The sequence below is a fragment of the Arvicanthis niloticus genome, chromosome 5 (assembly GCF_011762505.2).
Source record: "Arvicanthis niloticus isolate mArvNil1 chromosome 5, mArvNil1.pat.X, whole genome shotgun sequence".
Lineage (NCBI taxonomy): Eukaryota > Metazoa > Chordata > Mammalia > Rodentia > Muridae > Arvicanthis > Arvicanthis niloticus.
The window spans coordinates 84,561,382-84,586,528 of record NC_047662.1 but is presented as its reverse complement, the minus strand read 5'-3'; the positions used below and the strand labels follow the sequence as shown (position 1 = coordinate 84,586,528).

Sequence of the window (25,147 nt, the reverse complement as noted above, 5' to 3'; positions counted from 1 at the left end):
CCCCGGTGATTCGTCAACATGTCGTCTCAAAAGTTTTTAGTTTGTTCATTCTGTTACTATGTGGTGTGTGTCTCTATAGGTATGCCTCAGTTTACCCATTATTCCACCTCTGACAAGTGTTTTGGGTATTTCTAGTTGCAGACTGCAGTGAGTAGTTTTGCAGGGACCTCCTTGAAGGCGACTTTTGAAGTGCGTCCGTCTTTCTTAGGTATACCTGCAGTTTGTAATGTCGACCTCGGAGCGCTGGGTGTAATTAGCCTGAGCAGGTGCCATCACAGTTTCCCAAAGTGACGTCAGTACATCCGCTGTCAGGCCACGTGTGACAGACAGTGTGTTGCCCCTCTGTGTTCAGCCACACTGTCGGAATCAGATGTGGCGATATCTAATTGTGTTTTTAATTTACATTTCCTGGATGACTCACTAGGTTGTGGGCTTTTACATATGCTAATTGCTCACTTGGCTACACGCTGGCAAAGTGCCGGCCCTTTCAAGCCTTTTCTGCCCTTTCCTGCTGGATCTTTCTCCTCCTTTCTGTACGGGTTTGTGGGACCTTAAAGAAATTATTCTGGATGTGTGTTTCTTATTAGCTAAACACACTAAGAACAGATTCCCCAGTTTGGGTGTCTTTTTAAAATTATTATTCTTGAAAGGGAATATTTGAAGAAAAGGGGTTCTCGATTTAAATAAATCCAATCTGCTAACAGGTTTCTTTCTTTCTTTTCTTTTTTTTTTTTAAAATAAGCTCCAGGTTCAGAGGGAGATTGTGGCCTTGATAGGTAAAGTAGAGAGTAATTGAGGAGACACCAACAGTGCCAACTTTGGTCCTCCACACACCCACATGTGACTGTTCACTCAGACTCGTGTGTGCCCGCACACATGCACATACAGTCACACCACACACATGTACACATTCAAAAAATTAAATATAAATAAAACCCCAAACAAAGTGAACTCTTGGCTGCTGTAAGGGTCAGATGCCATCAGTTACCCAATTGGTGTGGACATCAGTAGGTTTATTTATTAGAAATTGTTGTTATATGATATTATTCTGGGGATAATAACATAGAAGAAAAGTCTACACGTTTTCCCTACAGATAATTTTTTTTTTTTAACATTTGACCTGTGGTTGGCTGACTCTGCAGACCTAAACCCCACGGACATGGCAGATCTTCTGAAGTTTTAAATCACTTTATGTTTCATTTTTAAGCCTGAAACCCATCTGGAATAGATTTTCTGCACAGCATGATGCAGAAGTCCAGATTCATCTTCCCGGAAGAGATGCTCAATTTATCAAAGAGCCTGTCCTTTCTCACTGTGGGACATTGTCACCCTGTCAGAAGTCAGGGCCAAATGCAGACCTGTGACAGGGTGGGCTGAGCTCGGAAGGATGGATGCAGCTGCTCAGGTCGAAGGGGAGGTGCAGCCGTTCCTGTCACAGGAGGGGCATCACGGGCTCAGGTGTAGAGCCCCAGAGAGGGTGTGCGTCTGTCCGCAATACTGTAAAGAGACTGGGCTGGCTGTGGGGCTGTGGCGCTGGGGAGGAGATGCATTAGTAGTGATGTCTGTGGGAGAGCAAACATGCCATTCCGTACGGAGGAGCACTTGAACATCAGCAGATCTAGCTGCCTCTCGGGGTTTGGAGGCTTTGAAACAGAAGACCGATTTGCTCAGGTTTCTCTGAGACTCAGGGAGTGAGAGTCTCGTGACCAACCAGGATAGCTGGGTGATGAGTTTAGAGCAGACCCACCCCAATCCAGCCCAGCATAACCCCTCCCAGAGATGGGGCCTGTGTGTTGGGACTCAATGGTTCGAACCTGTGAACAGGCGTGCCTGAGGGCCTGTCAGGGTGACACTCAGTGGGAGGGCTCAGCTGAGTCTAATGTTCAGTTGTGTACTCCAGGCCTTCTGTTGTCTCCTTCTGGTATTGCTCACCAGAGCCCCCAGTGCTGAAGGCCCCACAGGTAGAAGAACAATACAGATAAGGCAGGTGTCCTGGAAAGTGGACAGATCCGCTTCTCCTTCCTTCAGCCTTCACAGAGGCCTGGCCATGCCTCAGGCCAAGGTCTGATCCCTCTGAGCAGATTGACATCCTGGGAGAGTGGTACCCAGCAGAGGAGTGACTTGGCCTAGGTCTCACAGGGAACTCAAATGACAGAACCAAGGAGAAAGCTTGGGGTGTAGACTGGCCCCCCTCCTGAGATTCTGAGCCTTTGGTACAGGCCACAGTTTCCTGCTTCCAGCTAAGTAGCTGCAAATGCTCCCTTTTCTAGACTGTTATAAGGGTCAGAATATGTTAAGGGCCGTGTCTCAGAACTGGCTGCAGGGACACGAGCTGACAGTGTCAGTGATGCTGATGCTGATGGGGCTAAGAACGGGACTGCAGGATTTGTGGGTGCTTACTGAGCTGATGGGGATAAGAACGGGACTGCAAGATTTGTGGGTGCTTACTGAGCTGATGGGGCTAAGAACGGGACTGCAGGATTTGTGGGTGCTTACTGAGCGCCTGTGCTGAGTCAGGCCCGTGCCCTGCTGTGCTTCATGCAGATTGTCTCCAAGCACTGCTGGGATGTGGGTTTGATGACCTTGGTGTTTGAGTCATGGTGCTTCACACACAAGGCAGCCCCAGCCTTAAAAGAGGTCCCACACGGGCACTGATTGTAGATGGAGTGGAAGGGGGATTTGAACCCTGATTTGTCTCACCTCCTCACCACTATGACCTGCTGCCCCATCATTCCTGGCTTTCGGAGTGCTCCCTGTTCTTACCCTGAACAGGCAAATGCCAACACCCCCCCACCCCCCCACCCCCCACCACACCCCACCACCGAGCAGGAAGTGGTTTTTGAGGGCATATGCTGTGCCTGACATCTGGTGGCCTCAGTGAATCATCAGCATGAGAACCCCAGGTTGCCTGTGGGGTCAACAGGGATGGCGATAGCTTAGTGAAATGCGTTTTAAGGTTGGCCCATGATGTCCTCCTGTGAGCAGAGGGCACCACTGCATGCTGCACACTGCTGTGCTCCAGGCCCTGCCTCCACATACCCCACCACAGCACAGTGGCTTCAGCCGACTAGGAGATGGGCATCAAGCCCAACTTTCCCGCCCAGTCTCGGTTGCCAGCCTCATGGCCACAGTGCTCTTCCCCGGGGTCGTCTCAGCATGGCAGAGCGTTTTTATCCTAGTTAATGAACTTAGAATAGGATGGTGCAGGCAAGCCTTATTTGGAGTGGATGCTGGGAAGGACTTGGTTTAGGAGAGTTTCTAGGTATGTGGCTCAGATTCCTGCCCTTCTGTGACCAGTCACTTGGAGCAAGGGCAGTCCCTGCCTGTGGCACTACTCACTATGACCCAGTATAATACCTGTTCCACGGGCACTCAGGAAGCATCCTTGGAAGGAAGAGAGAAAAAGAGGAAGCAAAAGAGGGTAGGAGAGGCCATGATGGGGTAACAGAAAGAGAAGGCGTTGAAGGTTGTGTGTTGTGTGTATGTGTGTTGGTGTCTGTATGTCATGGTATACATGTGAGTGCCTCAGATCCTTTTCCTGTATGTCCTTGTGAGCCCCTTGTTTCCTCAGATGCCCTGGCTGAAGGGCTCTAGGCAGCTCTAGGCTCTCTTGCCAGGGCCTCCCCGTGCTGTCTTTGTGGCCCTGCTTTGGCTCATGAGGATTGGAGCCCTGTCTCACTTCCTACCCTCACCCCCCTCAGTTACTCAGCAAATGCCTACAGAGCCTAGCCACATGCCAAGGCCTGTGCCAGGTACTAGCGCTAAAGACCAACAAGATCCATCCCTGCCCTAGAGGTGCCAGGTCTCGGGGAGAAACACAGGTAAAGGATCAGGGCAATCTCTCCCTATCCAGCTCTGACTCAGGGGCTGTGGAAGCTTAGAGGTAGGTAGAGAGGCAGATGGGGCTCTTATGGGGAGAGAATGACAATGAGGAGCTAGGTTGGGACAGGAGACGTGGCTGCAGTTGGAGACCGTTCAAGGCACTGAGGGTGGCCTCACAGGGCAGGGCCTGGGTATGTGCAGGAACCAGACTCTTACCCTGAAACATGTCCACTTAGCTCTGGAGGGATCATGAAGGCGGCTCTAGAGATAGTGGAAATGGATCACGACGACCACGGTGGAATTGGGGATTGTTAACTGAGCTGCTTACCAGCCTCCACGACCCACCTTTGCTTATATTCAGTCACTTCCAGCAACCCTAGGAGGTCAGGACCACTGGCCCCATTCTGAAAATAAGTAGACTCAGAGGTCAAGTAACTTGCAAAAGATCAAAAAGCAAACGAGTAGAAGTCGTGAGGAAAGCGGCTAGGGAAGCTGGGACATGGTCCCATGAGCCCAATGCTGCTTTCAGAGCGAGGCTGGGATTCCTCAGCATGCGCAGACCCCTGCCCCATCAAGGCGCAGCACTGTCTCCAGTCGTCCACACTGTCTCCAACTGCATCTTGGAGTCCCCAATCCTTTGCCTCCCCCATTTCCTCCTGCATAAGCCTCTCCTATCTTTCTTGCTGCCTCAGCTTCCACAACCCCCAGGGCAGGGCTGGGGTGGGGAGAGGTTGGCCTGGTTCTTCATCCCAGTCTCTCCTCCACAAAGCTGGCACCTCCAAGGCGGGGATGGATCTTGCTGCTGTTTGGCTCTGGTGCCTGGCACATGGTTGGGTTCTGTAAGCATTTTCTGAGTTACTCTAGGAGATGGGGGATAGGGAATAAGCCAGGGCCTGGTCTTGAGAAGCAAAGAAAGTACATACCTGATCACTAGGGAAGTAGAGGCCAGGCCCTGGCATAGATGCCTGGAGCCCTGTGTTGAGGACCTTCCAGTGGAGATCTCATGGAAGCTTATAGGGTCTTCCCTGGTGAGTTTGGATGTGGAGAGGCATTGTGTGGTCCTGGGAGAGTTACCACAGAGAAGTGGGAAATCAGACTTCCACAAGACAATTTTTCCGGCACGGCACAGAGAATAGCCAGAGGGGTCCGGGCTGCCCCTGGGAACTCTACACCATTTGGATCAGGGTTAACTATGTGATGCAGCGGCAGAGAGAGCAGAAAGATTCGTAAAAAAAGGAAAATCAATAGTTTTTGTTTCCTAGCACAGTTTTAGGAATTGAGCAGAAGGCACTGTGTTCTGCTTTGCCCTCTGTCCCCTGTGCTCAGCCTGCCGCTTGCCTGAGAGTTGCCTGGGGCTTGATGAGGGACCATCCTGAGGACTTGGTGACTGGCCTTGGGGTCCAGGGTGATAGGAAAAGATTCAGATGAGAGAATGATGTGCGAGGTTTGGTTTGAGCAACTGGTAGTGACTCCATATAGGGGCTTGGAGGAGTAATGAACTCAGGATGTATTCAGCATTCTGGGGCACATGAAGCCAGTGGAGCTTAAAGTGGTCTCCAACTCTGTCCCTGAGCTGCATGCCATGTGCCCTCTCAGGCTTTTCCCATATATTGCTTGGTCCTCCTCCTCTGAGTGGCTTCAACAAGGACCTCCAAATACCCCACTTCTCCACGCAGCAGGATATAGTGCTCCTTCACACAGCAGGCAGTGGCTGGTGTTCTTGACCTTTTTAGAGCGATGTCTTGGTTAATATCTTTTCTTCCCTTCCACCCTGAAAGCACAGTTGGGCCCAATGAGCCTGGGACAGTGTATGGCTGCAGAGTTCTGTAAGGTTTGGGTAAAAGCAACCAATAGAATCTAGCCTTGGGAAAGGGTGGCCTGAAAACACAGAGGGTACTCTGGACCAGAAATGGATGGTACATGAGGGAGGGGCAGGGCTAAGAGGAAGGGCCTGGAACAGATCCTGATGGAGCAGAGCAAGGTTCAGTGGATCACTCAGAGGAAATCTTTGGGTAAGTTTCAAGCCCAGCAATGTTAGGGGTGGTCATAGTTACCGAGTATTGGATACTTACATAGTAACACGCAGTATTGGCCACACAGTATTGAATTCCAGATACATTATAGCTCATTTATTTTTCTAGCAACACCATGAGTTGTTCTTAATCCCATGATACCAGAGGAAACAGAGGCTCAGTGAGGCTGAGCTCAGGGTACCCCAGCCAGAAAGACTAAAGCAGATTCAGTGTCCAAATCTTTCACCACGGTGAGGACTTGTCACTATCCCCCAGACTTTAACCAGGTTGAAGAATTGGGGGCTGGGAGACAGTGGTACAGATGACTGAGCTGGTGGCAGAGGCAACATTTGGAGTTCTAGGGTCTGTGTTTCAAAGCCAGTCATAGAGGAGCCAGGTGAGGCTGGATGGGGAAACTGGTTTTGGGTGGAGTGTCTGAGGATGGTGGAGATCAGTGTGGAGCCAGAGATCCAGAGGCTGGAGACCCAATGGACCCAAAGCCCAGTATAAAAGTGAAGCCTGGAGGTTCACAGCCTGGCAAGAGTTCTGAGGGCCGATCCTAGGCTTGGACAAGTTCCCGGCTCCACAAACACTTTCCTGGCTTCTCTGTACCATGGTAGGGGGAAAAGCAGGTAGCCAGAGATCTCACGTACATAACTAATGATTACAGTTCCAGTCTTCTGGCTTTCCAACCAGTGCTCTTTCATAAGTCTGACTTATGTGAGGGCCAACCCGAGATAGAGGCAAACACCAACACCCCCCCCCCCCCCAGAACAGGAAGTGGTTTTTGAGGGCATATGCTGTGCCTGACATCTGGTGGCCTCAGTGAATCATCAGCATGAGAACCCCAGGTTGCCTGTGGGGTCGACAGGGATGGCTCCATAGTTAGCAGTGGCATACGGCCCAAGCAGGTCTCTTCCAGCAGCCCGAGACTACCCCTTCACCTAGCAGCTGGTGGGCGTCTGAGGTCAGCAGCCACAGCTGGTGTGAGCAGGAGCTTCTGGGTATCATCGATACCACCCTTCCCCAGCCTGATCCAAGCTCTGGATTGCATTTGGGAGAGGATTTGATTAGGCCCTGGGCAATGGCTCCATTTAGAGGGCCTGGCTCATTTCCTGTGGCTGCTAGCAGGCGAGACAAGGACGGAATTAACCCTGCTCCAGCCTCAACCAAGAAATGATAGATGGAGGGATACAGACCTGGAGGGATATGGACTTGGGGGAATACAGACCTGGAGGGATACAGACCTAGAGAGATATGGACTTGGGGGGATATGGACTTGGGGGGAGGATATGGACCTGGAGGGATACAGACCTGGAGGGATATACACCTGGAGGGATATGGACTTGGGGGGGGGGGAGGATACGGACCTGGAGGGATACAGACTTGGAAGGATATGGACTTAGGGGGATATGGACCTGAGGAGATATGGACCTAGAGGGATATGGACACTCTCAGGGAGATGGGCAGCAACCTCCTGTTATACTTGGGATCTAAAGTTCTATCAGAGGAGGATAGCATCCCTGGGGCACCCTGGGTGGAGTCTTGTCACCCCAGCCTATAGCAGTGCCTTCCAAATCGTGTGTTCCCCACTACCTGTACTTCCTTTACTAGAGTACTCAACATATTGCTTGCCTAGCCTTTATTTTATGTCTTCCTCGAGGTCTTTCTCCTTGTTCCCTGCTGCCCACCAGTGCCTATGAATAAATGAATGAATGTGTCCTGCCTCCATGTTTTCCCAGCATTGCCCAGAGCTGGTTCTACATAGACATCTGTCTATACCCATGTCATTCTCAGGACAATTCACCCTGCCATGTATCCTGAGACTTCTCTCCCTTTCCCTCTCTTTGTATCTCCTCCTGCCATTCCACACCTCTGGGGTTCTCGGGTTTCCTAGAGTATGCCCTCAAGCCCAGCTAGGTCTCCCAGGAACACTGGCCTGACCAAACCTGCCCACAGTGTCACATGTCACATTATACAGAGATCCTGCCTGGGAGCTTGGCATAGAATGAGGAGTTCTAGGCCCTGTCTGCAAAGCATTGACTTTGTGTGGATAGTCCTCAGGCATACTCACAACCTGCTCCCTCTCTTACTAGATCCCGTGCCCCCTGCCCCCCCCCCCCCCTGTGAAACACCTGGGACAGAAGGCAGGGGTGTTAATCCTGCATGAGTCTCAGCTTTATTTTTTATTTATTTTATTTTTATTTTTTATTTATTTTATTTTATATTTTTTGAGTCTCAGCTTTCTTAGGTGACTGTCTCACGGCCTTAGGCCTCTCTCCCCATGTCTAGAATGAGACCCCTTCTAAGTGGCCATTGTATCAGTATGTCTCCTGGGCTAGGCACTGGGAAGAAACTAGCCAGAGCCCGTGAGTCCCGAGTGTGGCCTCCCTAGGCTCACTCCAGAAAAGGAGAGGCTGAGTAGCAGAGCTAAAACGTGGACCCCATTGTACCAAAGCCAGAGGCTGAAGGGGCACTGGAGCCCAGAACCACCAGGTTGTCCGAAAGGCCTTCAGCTCTGGTGACTTCCTGGATGATCCCTCAGGGCAGGGCCCTCTGGGGACAGGCAGCAGCACTTCCCCTCCTGGTTTTGTTTGGTTTGGCCCCAGACTAGGGCCAAGTTGACAGAGGCAGGCTGACTTGCATTTCTGGTTTGGGGCTTGTTGCTGCACTTCCCTTAAGGGGATAGGGCAGGCTCTGCCAATAGGCACCTGTGGGGCAGGTCTAGGCCCTTCCCCTAGGCCCCCCAGGAAAGGGGAAATTCACTTGAATCCTCTGTCTGTGTCATTCTGTGCTAGGCCCCGAGGGCACGCAGCAGCTGTTTTCCCAAGGCGGTAAGAGGCAGGTGGAGGTCTGGTTATGGCAGAAGGGTGTAAATGTGGGGTACCATGAGCTTGCCGCAGGAAAATCTGCTTTCTGATGAAGATACTGCTGGGCAGACAGGTGATAGGTTTGGTACTCGGGCTGGGATTTGGTGATGGGTGTGGTACTTGGGCTGAGATTTGGTGATGGGTGTGGTACTTGGGCTGAGATTTGGTGATGGGTTTGGCACTTGGGCTGGGATTTGGTAACGGATTTGGTACTAAGGCTGAGATTTGGTGATTGTTTTGGTACTCAGGCCAAGATTTGGTGATGGATTTGGTATGTAGGCTAAGATTTAGTGATGGATGTGGTACTCAGGCTGAGATTTGGTGATGGGTGTGGTACTCATATTGAGATTTGGTGTTGGATTTGGTACTCAGGTTAAGATCAGAAGCAGATTTACAAAGAATGGAGCCAGATTTGGGCCTTGGCCCCAGCTTACCCTCCGTTTGTACACACTAAGAGTCATTGAGGCTCACTACTCAGCGTCCTCAGACTCCTTTTGTTCCTGGATGGTCTCCCTTTCTACTTGGGAGGGTAACCCCAAGCGGGTTAAGACCCACTGGTCTAAGCTGTGGGGATTTAGAATGACTGATGCTTTAGGTTTTGAGGGGTCCCTGAGGAGCCATCTCCTGGTTGGCTCCAGGATTCTCCAGGAATGGAAGCTATGTGGAGTCTCTGGTACCCATCTTTGGCCTGGGAACCACATCCTCAGGCTGTGTCCTCTGACCGGGGCCAGGTCATCTCATAGTTCTTGGCTGGCTTCTGTTTCCTCTGCCTGGTAGGACATTTTTGTTTTCATGCACCTACACGGGGGCTCTTCCCACAGTGTGCTCTCACATCCGCTCTGTTGCTCCCAGGTGTCAGTGTGACCTCTGTCCTGTGTGTGTAGCACCCTGAAGCTGTCAGGAACCACAGATGACTCACTTCACTCCCAGTGGAGAGGCCTGGCTGGAGCTTCACTGTGCTACCCACCTTTAGCCTTTTTGTCTCTGGGAGACTGGACAATAAAAAAAAAAAAAAAGTGGTTAGGTCGTTGCTCTGGGGGCTTAGTTTCCTTGTCCATTAAATGGCTATTATGATCTCTATAGCAAAAGTCAGAGCTCACATGCTTGGGGTTCCTTGTATTTGGGCTCTATACCAGTGTGCACCGATCATACTTTCCTATGTGCTAAAGCTTCCCAGGGTATATGTGCATATGATTTCCTGTTTCGTCAGTTTTGTGTAGATATGGCTGTTTGAAGAATAAAAACTGGGCTCTAAGTAGAACTAGCTGGGCATTCCAAGCCCTTGAGTACAGCCAAGGCTCACTCAGACCTGAGGCCTGCTTCCTCCTGCATATGCCTGCAGCACTGGGGACGGTCAGATATGACATTCTCTGTGTGCTGTGGACACTATTTCCTCTGAGACAGCAGCATCGTACACTCCTGTCAGAGGACAGTGCCTTTCTTTGCAAATGAATTCTACTGTCAGAACCCAGTAAGAATCCCCAGGGCTCCTTCCGTTGTGTACAAGGCAGGAGATAATGCTCACCTTGCTTTTTTCATCATTCACCCTTCCTTAATTCATTCCTTCATTCATTTTTTTTTTTTTTTTTTTTTTTTTAAATTTCGGAGGTTCTCACACTCAGTGGATAACCCCTCGGTGAGGTTCCATGTGCCTGTGATTCCTGATCATTCCAGATGTTGGACAACATTTGAAAGCTCTGGTTCTCATTCAGTTGACTGGTTTCAACTATACGCTCACCGTTTAGAGCAAATTCTTGTTTAACTGATTCACTCGGAATCTTGTTTTAATTGTTGGTTCTGGTGAGGTGACCCTCTGGTGAGACTCAAGACCGTTCCCACGCGCCGACAGTTCCATTGTGGTGGCTTGGGTTTAGTTCTGGTTCATAAAGGCAGACACTTCCTGGTGTCTTTTACACACACAGGGAGATGAGGACTTCCCGGGCAGAGAGAGAGAATCTGGGCTGGTGTGGTCCCCACAAACCAGCAGGTATCTTCAATACTAATTCTCTGAGTCTTTTCTTCTTCTTCCTCTTTGTGCTGCAGATGTTTGAGACAGAGGCAGATGAGAAGGAGATGCCCCTGGTGGAGGGGAAGGGGCCAGGTGCTGAGGAACCCACACCCAGCAAAGATCCCTCTCCTGGCCAGGAGCTTCCTCCAGGACAAGACCTCCCACCTAGGAAAGACCCCTCTCCCAGCCAGGAGCTTCCTCCAGGACAAGACCTCCCACCTAGAAAAGACCCTTCTCCTAGCCAGGAGCTTCCTCCAGGACAAGACCTCCCACCCAGGAAGGACTCCTTCTCAGACCAAGAAGCTGCTCCTGGCCCAGAGTCACCGTCCAGTGAAGACACAGCGATCCACCCAAAGTCCCCTCAAAGCCCAGAAATCTCAACAAGCAAGGACTCCCCACCAGACCAGGGATCCTCTCCAACCACAGAACTTCCATCTTGCCAGGGCCTTCCTTCTGGTCAAGAATCTACTAGCCAGGACCCTTTGTTCAGTCAAGAGGCCCCTGTTATCCCAGAATCCTCTGCCTCCGTCCAGAACCATCTACCATCTCAGGAGTCATCTCCCAGCCAGGGCTCCCCACCAGAGAAGGCCCTTGCTGAGCAGACCATCAGCTCTGGGGAGCTACCAGCAGCCACTGCAGCTGAACCTCCAGCCTCCAGACCTAACTTTGTGATCCCCGAGGTCCGACTGGATAGTGCCTACAGCCAGCAGGATGGGGCCCACGGAGGCAGCTCTGGTGAGGACGAAGATGCCGAAGAGGGAGAGGAGGGGGAAGAAGGGGAGGAAGATGAGGAGGACGACACTAGCGACGACAACTTCGGGGATCGTAGTGAGGCCAAGCGCAGCAGCCTGATTGAGACTGGCCAAGGCGCTGAGGGCGGCCTCTCGTTGCGTGTACAGAACTCGCTGCGGCGCCGGACGCACAGCGAGGGCAGCCTGCTGCAGGAGGCCCGTGGGCCCTGCTTTGCCTCTGATACCACCCTACACTGCCCTGATAGTGAGGGCACCACATCCACCTGGGCCATCCCTTCACCCCGCACCCTCAAAAAAGAACTGGGTCGCAATGGAGGCTCCATGCATCACCTTTCCCTGTTCTTCACTGGACACAGGAAGGTAAGAACAGGAACAGGGTGGGGAATGATTGGAGGGCAGGTCTGTGAGATTCAGAGGGCAGTCATCGTGGCTACAGGAAGGAACCACACTACCCAGTCCCACCCTTGCTCCTTGAGAGACTTCTCAATGAACCTTCTGCCCATTTGACAGAAGATAAAACCGAGGCCTCAGGTGCCAAGAAGGAGAACCCACATGCTCAGATGTTGTGTTTTCCCAGTTCCATTGTCCTATGCTGAAGGCAGAGAAGGTGTGGTTTAGCTCAGAACATCATGCATTTGGATTTAAAAGGTTTGAGGTAGTAGCTGGAAAAGTAAAAGCTTGCAGGGCTGGGGAGATGGCGTGGTGGGGGCAGAGCACTCGCTAGTGTGAAGACCTGAGTTTGATTGCCCAGAGCCCCCATGAAGCTAGAAAATGTAATGCACCTCCATAATCTGAGTATTTTTAAGGCAGTGGGGACCGAGATGTGAGACTCCCCAGAAACTAATTAGGTACCAGAAGCAGCAAACAATGAAAGAGACTCTATCTCAATAAGGTAGAAGGCAAGGCCTGGCACCCAGCCCAGGCTTATCCTCTAATCTCCACACATATCCTGTCCCCCATATTACATTTTAGATCTATCTGGCCCAGGTCTGGCCAGACTAGAAATCTATTAGCTAACAACAAAACCAGCATGCATATGTATGCTTTGTCTAAGCAATTCCCATCAATACATTAATCTGGCCATAGCTCTGTGTTCTAGAGAGTGTTTTGTGCCCATTTCACAGATGAGAAATCTGAGTCCCAGAGAAGTTCTATAACTTGACCCAGATCGATCACACGGTTTACAAGTGTCTGAACCAGAATTAGAGTCTGACTCCAAGACCAGAGCTCATAAGGACTCTGCTGTTTGCCTTGCACAAATGTTTATAAACATGCAAATCGATGTTTATGGGTTTTCTGCCTTGTGCCAGACCCTGTGTTCATTACCACAGTAGAGGCCGCAGGAGCAGTGGGGCTGAGCTAGGGAAGAGCAAGAAAGGGCTTTCTGTGTGGGCTGGGGACTTAGCCTAGCAGAACAAACCACACCATGGCCTTTAAGTCTGCCAGCAAGCTTGAGCCTAAGTTCTATCCCTTACCTATTGTGTGGCCTTGAGTGAGTCATGTTTCACTGCAGACTTGCTTTCCTTCCCTGAAAAGTAGGGCTTAATAGCACTCTGTGTCCCTGAGTGGGTGGGGATGAACTGGAAGAGCCTGGGGCCTGAGGACATGATTGACAGCACACTTTGGAAGAAGCCCTCAGGGAGCCCTGCTTCTGCTCCTTTACACTGAAGTGCATCTGCAATGCTAGAGGGTTGTTATGACAACTGTGTGAGGAGAGGTGATGCTCGGAGATCCAAAAGTTTAGGAGAGACCCTGTGACCTTCCAGGAAACCTAGAAAAAGATGCCTGAGGTGGGACCCTGAAGGTCAAATACATTTAAGATAACTGGAGGATAAGCTCAGAGTTTAGAACATAGGTACATGACATACTTACCGCCACGCCCTAGCCTAACCTGTGGCAGACATCACTAATAGATCCCAGCTTACTTAGCTGCCATGTTGGGATACCGTCTCCAAGCCTTTGCAGCTTTGTAACCACTGACAACACTACAGCCCTGGCGTTTTGAAAGACACTTTTCTGTAGGAAGTTGGTCAGGCTGTACTGACCGTGAACTACTTTGGGTCTGGACACAATGACTAAACCTCCCAGGGCTTGCAAGTGATTCTGTTTCCTTATCTGTAAGTTCCCAGAGTATGGTCTCACCTTGTGGCTTCTCACCCCCAGCCCAGCTGGGGTGATTACGACACCTGCCTAAGCTTGATTGCTACCATTACCATCTTAGGCCAGTCCTCCAGGCAGCTGCTGCAGCCACAATGGTCAGGCCTGGTTCCCCTTCTTCTGACCAACGGCCCACCCACCTCCTCTAGGCTGCCACAGCCTGCCTCCCACTAAACCCCGCCCTTTTGGTTCTGTTTCTTTCACCATCCTTGCTCCAACACAAATATTTATATGCAGGGAAATTAGCACACATTCATGCATGCATTCCAACTTGCCCCTCCATTCGGGTAACCCCAGTTCCTAAGGACAGATGCCCTACCTGGGAGTCTAGCAGGTCTGTACGGGTCCCTCCTGCCTCAGCCCAGGGTCAGGCCCCACTGTCATTTCCTCCTGGACACTTCATTTCTCAGGCTTGAATGACTGAGCTGCCAGGGCCCCTAGAGGCTGTTTCTAGTGTGTGTGGGCCACTCTAAAACATGTGGCTTCCCCTCTCCAGGCTCTGAGTAGTTCATCTTCCTTCCCCCTTCCAGCCTCCAGCTTCAGCCAATAACTCACAGGGCACGGAGACGTGAAGCCCAGACTCAACAAGCCTAATATCAAGTCTAATGTCACCCTTCACTAGAGGAGGGCCTCGGGCTAGCCTTGCCTTCTCTGAGCCTGTGTCCTCACTGATGTGGTTTTGGTAACTACACCAGTTTCAGATCATTGTTGGGAGGCTCAAGTATAGTGGTACAGGGGCTTAAGGCAGGAGCTGCCACTCAGGTCCTACTGGGTCCTCTATGGACGGCAGTTCTGACCTTCATAACCCCACAGCATTGCCAATTCTTTTTCTGAGGTAGGGTTTCAGAACCCATTGTGTAACTGACCTTGAACTCACGACCCTTCTCCTGCCTCAGCCTTTTAAGTGCAACAGGCAGAAGCTACCACGCCTGATGCTGGTGCTCTTCTCAGTGGGAGGGGCTGAAACTCTTCAATGAGTCACGTGGCTTTGCCTCAGGACCCCGCGGATTCCATTGCTGATAGGAGCCTGACAGAGGGAGAGGCCGATGTGTTCTCATGACGCTGTGCGTACCCTCCCGATTTGGGCCTGGCTCCCGAGGTGAAGAAGAGAGGGTGAAGTTGTCAGCTGTGGAGACAAGTAGACCCATTCCAGGCCCAGCTCTGCCTCCTTCCCGACCTTCCCGACCAGTCAAGTCATTTCTCGGAGCACCAGCTTCCCCTTTATCAAATGGGACTGAGAAGTCATCCCGGGACATAGAGAACTCTAGATCAGAGAGTTTAAAAGCCAGGACTACAGCACAGTGATCTTGTAATGATGCGAGAGCCAGGAAGGTCAGGCAGAGAGTTCTGGCTCTGAGCACAGGCTACCTGCTACAGGGTGGCAGTCACATTGTGCTCTCTGTCCCATGCTGACGTCCTGCCCATGTGCCCTGAGCAGAGTCCACTGTGAGTCATATCTTAGAACCACGCACACTGTATAGATTGCCTGCTTGGACTTGGTGCCTTCACAGACGCCCAAGAAAGTCCAGGGAGTTGGAGAACCACGAGACTCCCCAGTGGATCATTCCCTGGGCCTGGCCTCTGTGTGGAGCCAACCCGGCTTATGGCGCCCCCTGCTGCCAGATTCCTGGAGGCCTAGCTCAGTGGATGCTCTCTAGAGGAGCCTCACTAGGTAAAACTGTGTGTGAGTGAGCCTACGAGTCACTGACTTAGCTATTTCAGCTTTGTCTGGCTCTTCTTGGACACTGAGAAAACACAAGCGATGGCCCTCTCCTGTCTGTGCTTCCTTCCTGCCCCATTGAAGGCTTGTCATGGTTGTCCCGGCCAAGGTCACAAAAGGTCAGATAAAAGGACTCTAAAACTGCCCATGGTCTCCAGGGTGGGATAACAGTTTCTAGGCTTCTATTTTCAAAAATATCCTAAAGATATTTCCTACATTCAAACTCCCAGTGCCTAAATAAGTTGAGTGCACAGACTGCAGTTGCCACATGGTCACCCAGGACCCAGTTTGGCAGCCACACATGGTCACATGACCCAGGAGTCAGACTAGGACCAAGAGGGGAAGCAAGCTGGGGTCCTGCTCATAGGGGGGCCCTCAAACCCTGTTGGCCTTTGATGCTAGACCTCAAATTCTCTGCATCTTGCCAGTTCAAAGAGCCCAGGCAAGTTACATATACTGCCCTGGGCCTTAGCTGGTCCCCAGCTACAAGCTGGGAGAAATAGTAGCAAATGGTGCTTGGGACTGTGAGGGTTAAATGAGATCACTGGTATCTACAGACTTTAGTGCAGTGCCTGGTACATGGTCCTTACAATGGCTGATGGATGTTGACCGCCACCCGTTATCTCCATCCCTATGCTTCTGTTGACGTACAGCAGCCCTGTGAGGTGGGGTCCAGTTTGAGCCCTCATTTTACCAATAAAGGAAGCAGACATAGCAAGCAGATGGAGCACAGCTAAGGTCAATTAGCTAACATGAGATGGAGCTAGGATTCAAATCCAGGCTGTTTAGAAGCTACCCTCTTAATCAGGACTGTAATTATAGCAGTAATGACAATAAGAATTATAGTTATTATTCTGGGAGACCTCGAGCTCTGAGTCCCAGAGGTGGCAGGGTGAGGCCAGGCAGGCCCTGGGGATCCCTGCCAGAGCTCAGGGAGGGCCAGTGACTCCGGGCTCACTTCAGCTTTCAGCAGGCATGGGTCATGGAGGAGGGGTAGGGACAGGTAAAGAAGCCACCCCTTTGAAAGCTGGGTCCTGGACAGCCTTGTTGCAGCTGAAGGAAGAGAATCTTGGGGGCCATGCTGGCACTTCCAAAGACCCAAGGCTGCAGCCAGTGGGGATATTGAAGAAGCACTAGGGCCCAGGAGGATTCTGCCTTCTGTCTCAGCTTTTGGTCTTTCTGGTTGCATCCTGCCCCCTTTTAGTGCTCAGGTTTCCTATTTGTCTGAAAGCTGAGATCCAGGGCTCAGAGCTTCCCACTAGGACCCGGTCCCTCCTGAAGATGACCCCACCCCACCCCCCAGTAGTGGAAGGAAGAGCCCATTTCCCAGCAGTGCAGAGACTGGGGGGTGGTGGCTGGCGGGAGTGGTCCCCAGGCCCATTGTGTGGGGCTGATAAAGTACGGAAGCCGAGGTTAGAATGGGAGGAAACCCAGCTCTGTGGGTTCTTTCCCACGGGTGGGGGCCCCCAGCACTGCTGAGGTAGGCTAGACCAACTGCAGCCCGTGTCTCTGTGGGTCAGGCACAGCAGGGTCGGCGAAGTTGGGTGCCAAGACTGTCTGTGACTAGGGACCCACATGTCATCCTGGTGAATCTTCTGCCTGTTTTTTTTTTTTTTTTTTGGCAGATGACCGATCCTAGGCATCTGCTGTCACCAAAACAACAAAAAATGTCTTCCAAGTGGGTAGAAGCAGCGCATATGCTCGGGGGGGGGGGTGGGGTGGGGGGCTGGCTCCACACATAGTGTGTACCCCTGAATGCACGTACACACACAAGTTTCCCGCTCTGGTGTGGCAACTGATTCAGGAAGGAGGCAGCCTTTCCTGAGTCTTTCCTTGGAAACATTTACCTTGTGCCATTTTGGCACTTGAGTGCTGCGCCCCCTGATGGACAGTCCCTTGATTTACATAGGCGGATTCTGTCACTTAAAGGGACAGTGTTCTTTGGGCAAATGACAATGAGCCTCTATTTACTTATGGATTTTCTAGGAGGATTAATGAGACAGAAGCTAGATGACGGGTCTGAGCTAGAAGGAGATGGAGGATACAAGAGAGAGGGCCTCTCATGCAGGAGGTACCATCTGGGCAAAGTCAGGGAGCTGGGGCTATAGACTCTGCAGGCTGCGGTGGGACACAGGGATGAAACTGGAGGCCCTGGATCCTGGAGGCAGTGTTCCAGGCTGCATCTTCTTGGATACATTTATTTGATAAATGTGTGCTTCTACCATGCTGACCATAGGAAGGTGACCAGTCTATCTGAGGCTTCCTATGGGAAACTCAGAGCCAAGCAGAGGAGGGGTTCAGACAAGTCATTTTGGGTGTGGTGGGGGACCTTTAAGAAGATAAAGAGGGCATGAAAGACTTCCTGGGGACAGAGGCATCGGAGCTGCTTGGTGGAGGTGTCTTAAATCTATGTCTTACCTTAAGGAGAGTTAGGAGAGTCACCAAGGACAAGGACAACAGCAAAAACTCTACTGGGCTGGGGCGGAGGAGGGGACTTCTAACAGGTGCTGGTCTGGAGATTAACTGACAATGTGGCAACTGGTTGTGCCAGGCACTATGATAGATTCTCTGCCGTGTGGTGGAGTTTGGATGCTGTCCCAAGAGCACCAGGGAGTCCTGGAATGCTTTAAGGCAAGGGGGATGCTCTCAGTCTCCTTAGACCCCGAGTCCTGAGCTAGCCATTAGGGTCTTGGTTGTGGAAACTGAGGGATGGAGAATCAGAAAGAGGCAGTGGCCACCCAAATCACAGAGCAGAAGTCAGTCTGGATCCCTGTTCACCTGCCAGCCAGGATGTCTGAAAGTGATACTCTGTTCCCAGTGACAACTGTCCCTCTGCTTCTCCCCACAAACCAGAAAGAAGCCAACTGCTTGATCTGGGAGCTCTGTCATGGATGGAGCACTGGGGAGCAGCAGGCTGCTTGCAGGCTGCTGGAGCCCTGTGTTCTGTACTTGGGCGGCAGCCCCTGGATACCCAGACAACATTGTATTTGTGTTTTCTCCACAGATGAGTGGAACTGACCTCGCAGATGATGATGAAGCCTCCCGGAAGAGAAAGAGCAAAAACATGTAGGTTGGGAAAATCCTGGTTGTCTTCTGGCATACTTCTCTTCTACCCCAGACTTGGGAGAAGGGTTGTACCCCAACCCCACCTACACTCCGCGAGACAGATACTAAGGAGCAGTGAGATATTGAAGACTCAGGATAAATCATCAGAATCTTGAGAGTTTATTTTCTCAGAGCGAGGCAGGAACTAAGTAGCCCTGGCCCAGCCTAGCCTCTGGGCCAAGCAGTGATGTAGAAAAGTTCTTGGCTTACAAAGAGCTGAACTGACAGTTCTCTGGATTTCCTGTAAGCTAACAGTCTCATGTATAGCCAGGAGGGGGCGCTGTTGGCCTAGCTACACTATACCATGCTCTGCAAGTCTTTCTGGCCAGGCCAGCCCAGGCTCCCTACCCTTTATTTCTGGTGCCAGTTAACGAAGTCTCTGGGTTATGAGGGATAGGCAGTGCTCTCATTAGGTTTCCTCAAGCTTTCAGTCTTGAGGTTCCAGAGGAGCAGAGTTACAGGGAAAAGTCTGTGGGGCATACCTCACAGTAGGAACACATTCCCCCAGAGGGAGGCCACCTTTGCTTCAAGGTTCAGTAGCACCCACAGATAAGAAGGAATTGGAATTGGGGTTCAGTAGCACCACAGATAAGACAGGAAGGAGTCTTCCCCAGGCATGAAGACTTAGTGACCCTTTCCCTAGCCTAGACCTGGGTTAGAGACCACTGGTCTATGAACCATTTTCTCCAGCTTCCATGCCCTCTCCTGTTTTATCAGCAACAGTGGGCTTCTCTCAGACTGCAGCCTGAGACAGTGAAATGTACAAGCAGCAATCCTCTGTCCGGACACTCCCTATTTAGCTGCAGTTTAGGGGGATGGGGACTGGAAGGAGATATCCGAACAATGCCAGAACTGCTGCTGGTGGTACTTAGGAGACCGTTAGGTGGTGGTTGAGGGTGGGCGTCCAGAATTCTGGAACTGCCTCAGACCCACACTCTTTAGCTGCCTTTAAAAGTAGGCATCGTCTTTTGAATGTCTGGAGTTCACATTCCTCAAAGCTTAGACAGGACTCTTAGCGTTTGATAGGAACACAATAGCCAGTGTTCATTGTGCTGGGTTCTATATGCATTAAGTAGGTGAGCTCACTTTGCATACCCTTTTAATGTGCCACATCGTCATTTTATAAAAGGAAACAGACTTATGAAGAGGTAAGTTAACTTGTCCAACCTCCATACCAAAGGAATGGGAGCTAGTCTGCTTTGGGGTTCCTATCCTGACCTAGAGAGCCACTGGTTTCTGGACTCCTTGGCTTAGAACCTACTGCAGCGGTGGTGGGGTGAGGGGCATCTCTGGGCAGCTGTTCCTGAACCCCAGGACACATGTGACTGCAGCTTCTTAGGTCCCAGCACTTCTGTGCCTGGCATTGTACACCCACCCCACCCCAGAGTCCTGAACACCCCAGCAGGTAGCAGGAGTATCATCCTTGTTAGACAAGCAGGAAACTTGACCTCCAGATTGGTTAAGGAGCTGAACAACACAGCAGACTTGGGGAGTTTGGGTTTGACTTGGTCTCCAGAGCTGAGCTGCCAGCCTCTACCAGGTAGGTATAGCACCACACATGACCTCAGAGGTACAACTGGGAGCATTTAGGCTTGAATAGCTTCAGAAGGAGAAACGCCACAAACTATCTAGAAAGTTTAATTATTTAGTTTCCTTGGCTTTGCAAGAAGAGACCAAAAATGGGGGGAAAAATTATTCAATCATAAAACTAAATATGTAGAAGTTAAGTAAACTGTCCAATGATCCACCCCACAACCACCACGACCAAGTTTAGGTAAACGCTAGTTTACCCTTTAGGTTATTCAAGCTTAGAACTACTACTAAGACTTTTGGGGCCTCTTGTATAATAACGGGTTGCCCTGTCGGATGGATAGGAGTGAGAAGCTTCCAGGAGCTGGCAGGGGATCACAGACTTGGGGTGTGAGATAGAACAAGGGGGCCTTTAACCCTTTTTTCACCAGTAGCTTCCTGAAGGCTAAAATCTGCCTCTGGGAGGAGCAGCCTGGCTAAAAATGGTTTTTGGCTAAAAATAGCCAGTCCTGCCACCCTGGTGGGCAGAGCCTCCTTCCCTCCCTCTTTCCTGCCCAGCAATTTGCTGACTTGTCCCCCCCACTCGTTGCCATAGTAACAAGGGAGGTGGGTCACAAATAACTGGGTCTGGCTTTCTGCCGGGGGCTGGCCCCAGGGGCTGTCCTTTGCAAACACATGCCCCTTTCACGCTGCCTCTCAGGGTTGGCCAGCAGGGCTGTTTTTCTCTGCTCCCCCCTCTGGTCCCTCCCATTTCCTGGCTCCGCCTGTCTGAGTCCCAGCCGGGCTTGTGCCTGAAGTCCAGTCATCTGGACAGGATTCCAGAGACAGAGAGCGCGCGCAGGAGCTCCAGCTCTCTGCAGTGCACATTTACCTCGAAGCCTAGGAACCCGGTGGGAGGCAGGAGCCAGAGGCCGCTCAGTTCACGCCATCCTGAGTCTCAAGGTGGGGGACTCTTCAAAGATGCTCCGAGGCATGTACCTCACACGCAATGGGAACCTACAGAGGCGGCACACCATGAAGGAGTAGGTGCCACTCGCTCCAGCCCATGGCCTCCTGCACCCCAAGTTTGCAGGGGTTTTGTGGACTAAGCTGATCAACCCTCTTCTGTTCTTCTGCCCCCAGAGCCAAGGACATGAAGAATAAGCTGGCTATCTTCAGGCGGCGGAATGAATCTCCTGGGGCCCAGCCAGCCAGCAAGACAGACAAGACAACCAAGTCCTTCAAGTAGGTACCTTGTGCATCCTGGGACTTTGGTGAATACTGACTTTTGAAGAGTAGGGCCGGGCAGTGGGGTTGGGGAAGGGGATTTGTCTACTGGATCCTGCAATGAGGTGATGGAAACTGTTGTTTGGGGGAAACCTAGTGTCCAGCAAGCAACTCCTTCCAGAAGCTGCTGTTCTGGGGAAAAGGCCAGGCAGTAATAGTGGGCACCAAAAGTAGAGTTAGCTACCCGGCCCCCGGTCCTCACGCACGTCTACCCTAACCTCCAGGCCTACCTCGGAGGAAGCCCTCAAGTGGAGTGAGTCCCTGGAAAAGCTGCTGCTTCATAAATGTGAGTAGGGGTCAGCCACTCTGTCTCCTCCTTTCCTTCTCAGCACCCCACCCCTCTTCCTGTAACTCAACCCAGAGAGTATCTGCCAGAAGCGCCTTGACTGTCTCCTAGTCCCACATAGTTGTCGCTCCTGCAGGGCACATGAAGGCCCTTAGTTTAGCCTTTGGGTTGGCTCCTGCCAGCCCTTCCCTGCCTGTGCGAGCTGGCCCTGCCTACCAAAGACCATTGGGACCTGTGTGCTCAGACCGTATTCTCAGAATAAGGGCGAACATTTCTATGTACTGGGCCAAGTGTGCCTCCTCTCGGGTAAGGTCTCCATGGGCCTTCACAGGGCTCCGGGAGAAGTGATTGATAATCTTTATTTTACAGAGGAGGTCACTGTAGTGTAGATAGGGGGAAAACCAGGCTGAGGCCCCAACAAGACATTTACAGGGCTAGGACTGCACCCAAGCTCTCCGTTGCTCTCTGGGCAGGAGGGACTCTTGCTAAGCTCCCAGCATGTCCCCTCTCAAGGCTCTTGGAGGGGGAGCATTGTGGGGTGCTAAGGACAGGCAAGGCAGACTGCCTCTCACTCTGTCCTGGTCCTCCCTTCACAGATGGCTTAGAAGTGTTCCAGGCCTTTCTTCGCACTGAGTTCAGTGAGGAGAACCTGGAGTTTTGGCTGGCTTGTGAGGATTTCAAGAAGGTCAAATCACAGTCCAAGATGGCAGCCAAAGCCAAGAAGATCTTTGCTGAATTCATTGCGATCCAGGCTTGCAAGGAGGTAAGTCCCCTGGCCCAGGAACCTTTCTGCTGCTAGGAGGCAGCCAACAGCTCAGGAAGAGACGAGGCCACCTGAGTGACTCTTAGAGTATCTAGTCTGCCAGGTGGCCCAGTGAATAGAATGTTGGTCCATAACAAGAATGGCCTAGTTAGGCATTACTGTGTGCCTGGCATATGCTGAGTTCTTTATTGTGAGTTCCAGTGTTTAATTTCAAATGACATTCTCAAACAACTCCAAATATTGTCCTTATTTTAGAAATGAGGGAGAGTCTGGGCTCAGGCAATAGCTTACTTGGGGTCAAGGGCTTGCTTTGCAAGCATAAAGGCCCAAGTTGGAGCCCCAGAGCCTGTGTAACAAACGGGCCAAGTTTTTTGAGGTTCATGCTTGTAATCCCCTCTGGGGAGGCAGACAGGAGGATTCCCCCAGGCTCACTGCCAGACAGTCTAGCTTCATCAGTGAGCCCCAGGTCAGTGAGAGACCCTGTCTTTAGGTAAGGCGGACGGCATCTGAGGAAATGACAGCCAAGGCCGGCTTCTGGCCTCCACGTGATGCAAGGATGCACACACACACACAAACACACACAGCCACACACACATACATACACACACACAGCCACACACATACATACACACACACAGCCACACACATACATACACACACACAGCCACACACACACACACACAGACACACACAGACACACACAGACACACACACATACATACACACACACAGCCACACATACACACACACAGACACACAGACACAGACACACACAGACACAGACACACACACACACACAGACACACACACACACACACACACACACACACACACACACACACACAAGATGAAGAAGGTCTTAGAGAGCTTGATCAGCAAAGCTTACTCCCATTGAGTGCCCACAGTGTGGTCACGCAGACGCAGTGCTTGCAGCTCTCAGCAGAAGCACCTTTAGCCCGTATATAGAACAGCAGAGGGGCAGTGTCCCTGGGGGATTATCTCAAGGCTGCTAGCCTGTGAACCTCAGCAGCCTGACCCTAGGAGTGGCATTTTCAGGCATCATACATCCTGCCTCTCAGCAGCACTTGACTAATCCAGGTCTTGTGGCCCCTCGTAATGTCATCTAGTACAGAAGAGGCTGGGGTGCCCCCCCCACCTCCCGGTACTTGGGCTCCAGACAGTCACCCCTGACCATGTCCCTCTATGACTCCATAGGTAAACCTGGACTCGTACACACGAGAACACACCAAGGAGAACCTGCAGAGCATCACCCGAGGCTGCTTTGACCTGGCACAAAAACGTATCTTTGGGCTCATGGAGAAGGACTCTTACCCTCGCTTCCTTCGCTCTGACCTCTACCTGGACCTCATTAACCAGAAGAAGATGAGTCCCCCGCTCTAGGGACCACCAGTATCCAGCTCAGCGTTCACACCAAGCGGAGCGGGCTCCCTGCCCACCCGCCTCCCTTCCCTGTGACAGAGGGGGCAAGTAAGCCCCCAGAGGCTGTGTCTCCAGACAGACAGATGGACATTTGAATTCAAGGCCTGGACTGAGAGAGACCCAGGCCACTACAGGAAGTAGGAGGACCAGCCGCATCAGGTCCTTAACGCCCTGGTACGAGGGGACCAAGGGCCCTGGCAGGTCAGGGCCCTGGAGGAGCCAGATCAGGAGCTGTGGCTCCCTGCTTTGGAGATTTGGAGATTTCCCGCTGACCAAGTTCCTTTGAGAACTGGCTGGGGTGGGGGCAGGAGGCCCATGCCTGGGCTCTAGGTCCATCCTGGAGGCTGTTGGGCCTTCCCCCTTTGAGTTTTATTTATTTAAACAGTAGTTGGATGCTTGGCACATGAACTGTAATAGGAAAGCTCTCACCCTGTCAGTTTTCTTAACTTACAAGTGCAATATCTTACCCAAGGCCTTGCGAAGGCCACCTGTAGGGGTGGTCACCATCCTACAGTTTCAGGGCATTTGCTGGTCCCAGGAACCAGTGGTGGCAGCTGGGCCTTCTAGACTGACAAGGCTTTGGGGGGATGCTACAGAAATCTGGTACCCCCCTAGGTGCCCAAGAGATCTGGAAAAGCATAGTGCCCTTCGGCCACACAGAAACAAGTTCTGGGGCAAATAAAAGGCCTGTGATATTCTCATTGGTCTCTGTGTATTCCTGGTCTCCAGCCTTCATTGGTGTCTGGGCCAGGAGGCCTGGGAGGTGCAAGGTCACTCCAACTGATACTTCTTTCTTGCCACCACCTGTAGTCACTCCGGGGCCCATAGACACTGCTGGGGAGGGATGATTCCTCGGCTGGGCCACATGCTTCTGGGGTTCTTGGCAGCTTCCCTCATGAAGGACAATGAAGCAAGTCAGGTGACCTGGGTAAGGTCCTGAGGCAGCAAGTAGCAGAGACAGAGTCTAAATGAAGCCTGGTTGGCTCTTCTTGGCCCTGTGGTGGCAGCTCAGTGGGGTGGCTAGCTGCTTATGTGACCTTCTGCCACTTCCTGCACTTTCATGGCACATTCATGTGTACTGAGATGGATGCAAGAGAGATGAATGGGGCCAGAGTCTCTGGTAAGATGGTAGCAGGCTCACAAGGCCTCCCTAACAGAAGAAAGACCCGAAGGGACAGGAAATAGGACTCCACAGATTTCCTCTGAGGACCTAGGCCCATCTCTCTCCTTTGTGTCTTTGTTTCCTCTCCTGTGTAGCCAAAGATACACGTGTATAAAATGCCTCGTACAAAGGAATTCTCCAGGGTAGGACCTGGACCTCTTGCCTAGGGGGGCAGAAGAGGCCCCAGAGCCCAGAGCCAAGCTGATACTGGGGCAGGCCCTGATGCCCACACATACAACCTCATGAGGCATGGT

At 51.7% G+C, this 25,147-nt stretch overlaps 1 protein-coding gene across 8 annotated transcripts in view; it reads left to right on the top strand.

The window, feature by feature from the left end:
* Rgs3 (regulator of G protein signaling 3) overlaps positions 1-24,432 on the top strand; it is a 136,122-nt gene extending 111,690 nt beyond the window's left edge. For 6 of the 8 annotated variants that reach the window (XM_076934837.1, XM_076934838.1, XM_076934839.1 and 3 more), the window contains 6 exons: positions 10,748-11,824; positions 18,346-18,407; positions 21,099-21,200; positions 21,467-21,528; positions 22,125-22,291; positions 23,507-24,432. In XM_076934837.1, coding sequence (XP_076790952.1) covers positions 10,748-11,824; positions 18,346-18,407; positions 21,099-21,200; positions 21,467-21,528; positions 22,125-22,291; positions 23,507-23,692 — 1,656 coding nt within the window. In that variant the 3' untranslated portion in view covers positions 23,693-24,432. Of the gene's footprint in view, positions 1-10,747; positions 11,825-18,345; positions 18,408-18,445; positions 20,999-21,098; positions 21,201-21,466; positions 21,529-22,124; positions 22,292-23,506 lie in introns of those variants that run through there. The other 2 variants (XM_076934842.1, XM_034502413.2) reach the window with 2 other exon arrangements.
* Positions 24,433-25,147: the final 715 nt, after the last annotated feature.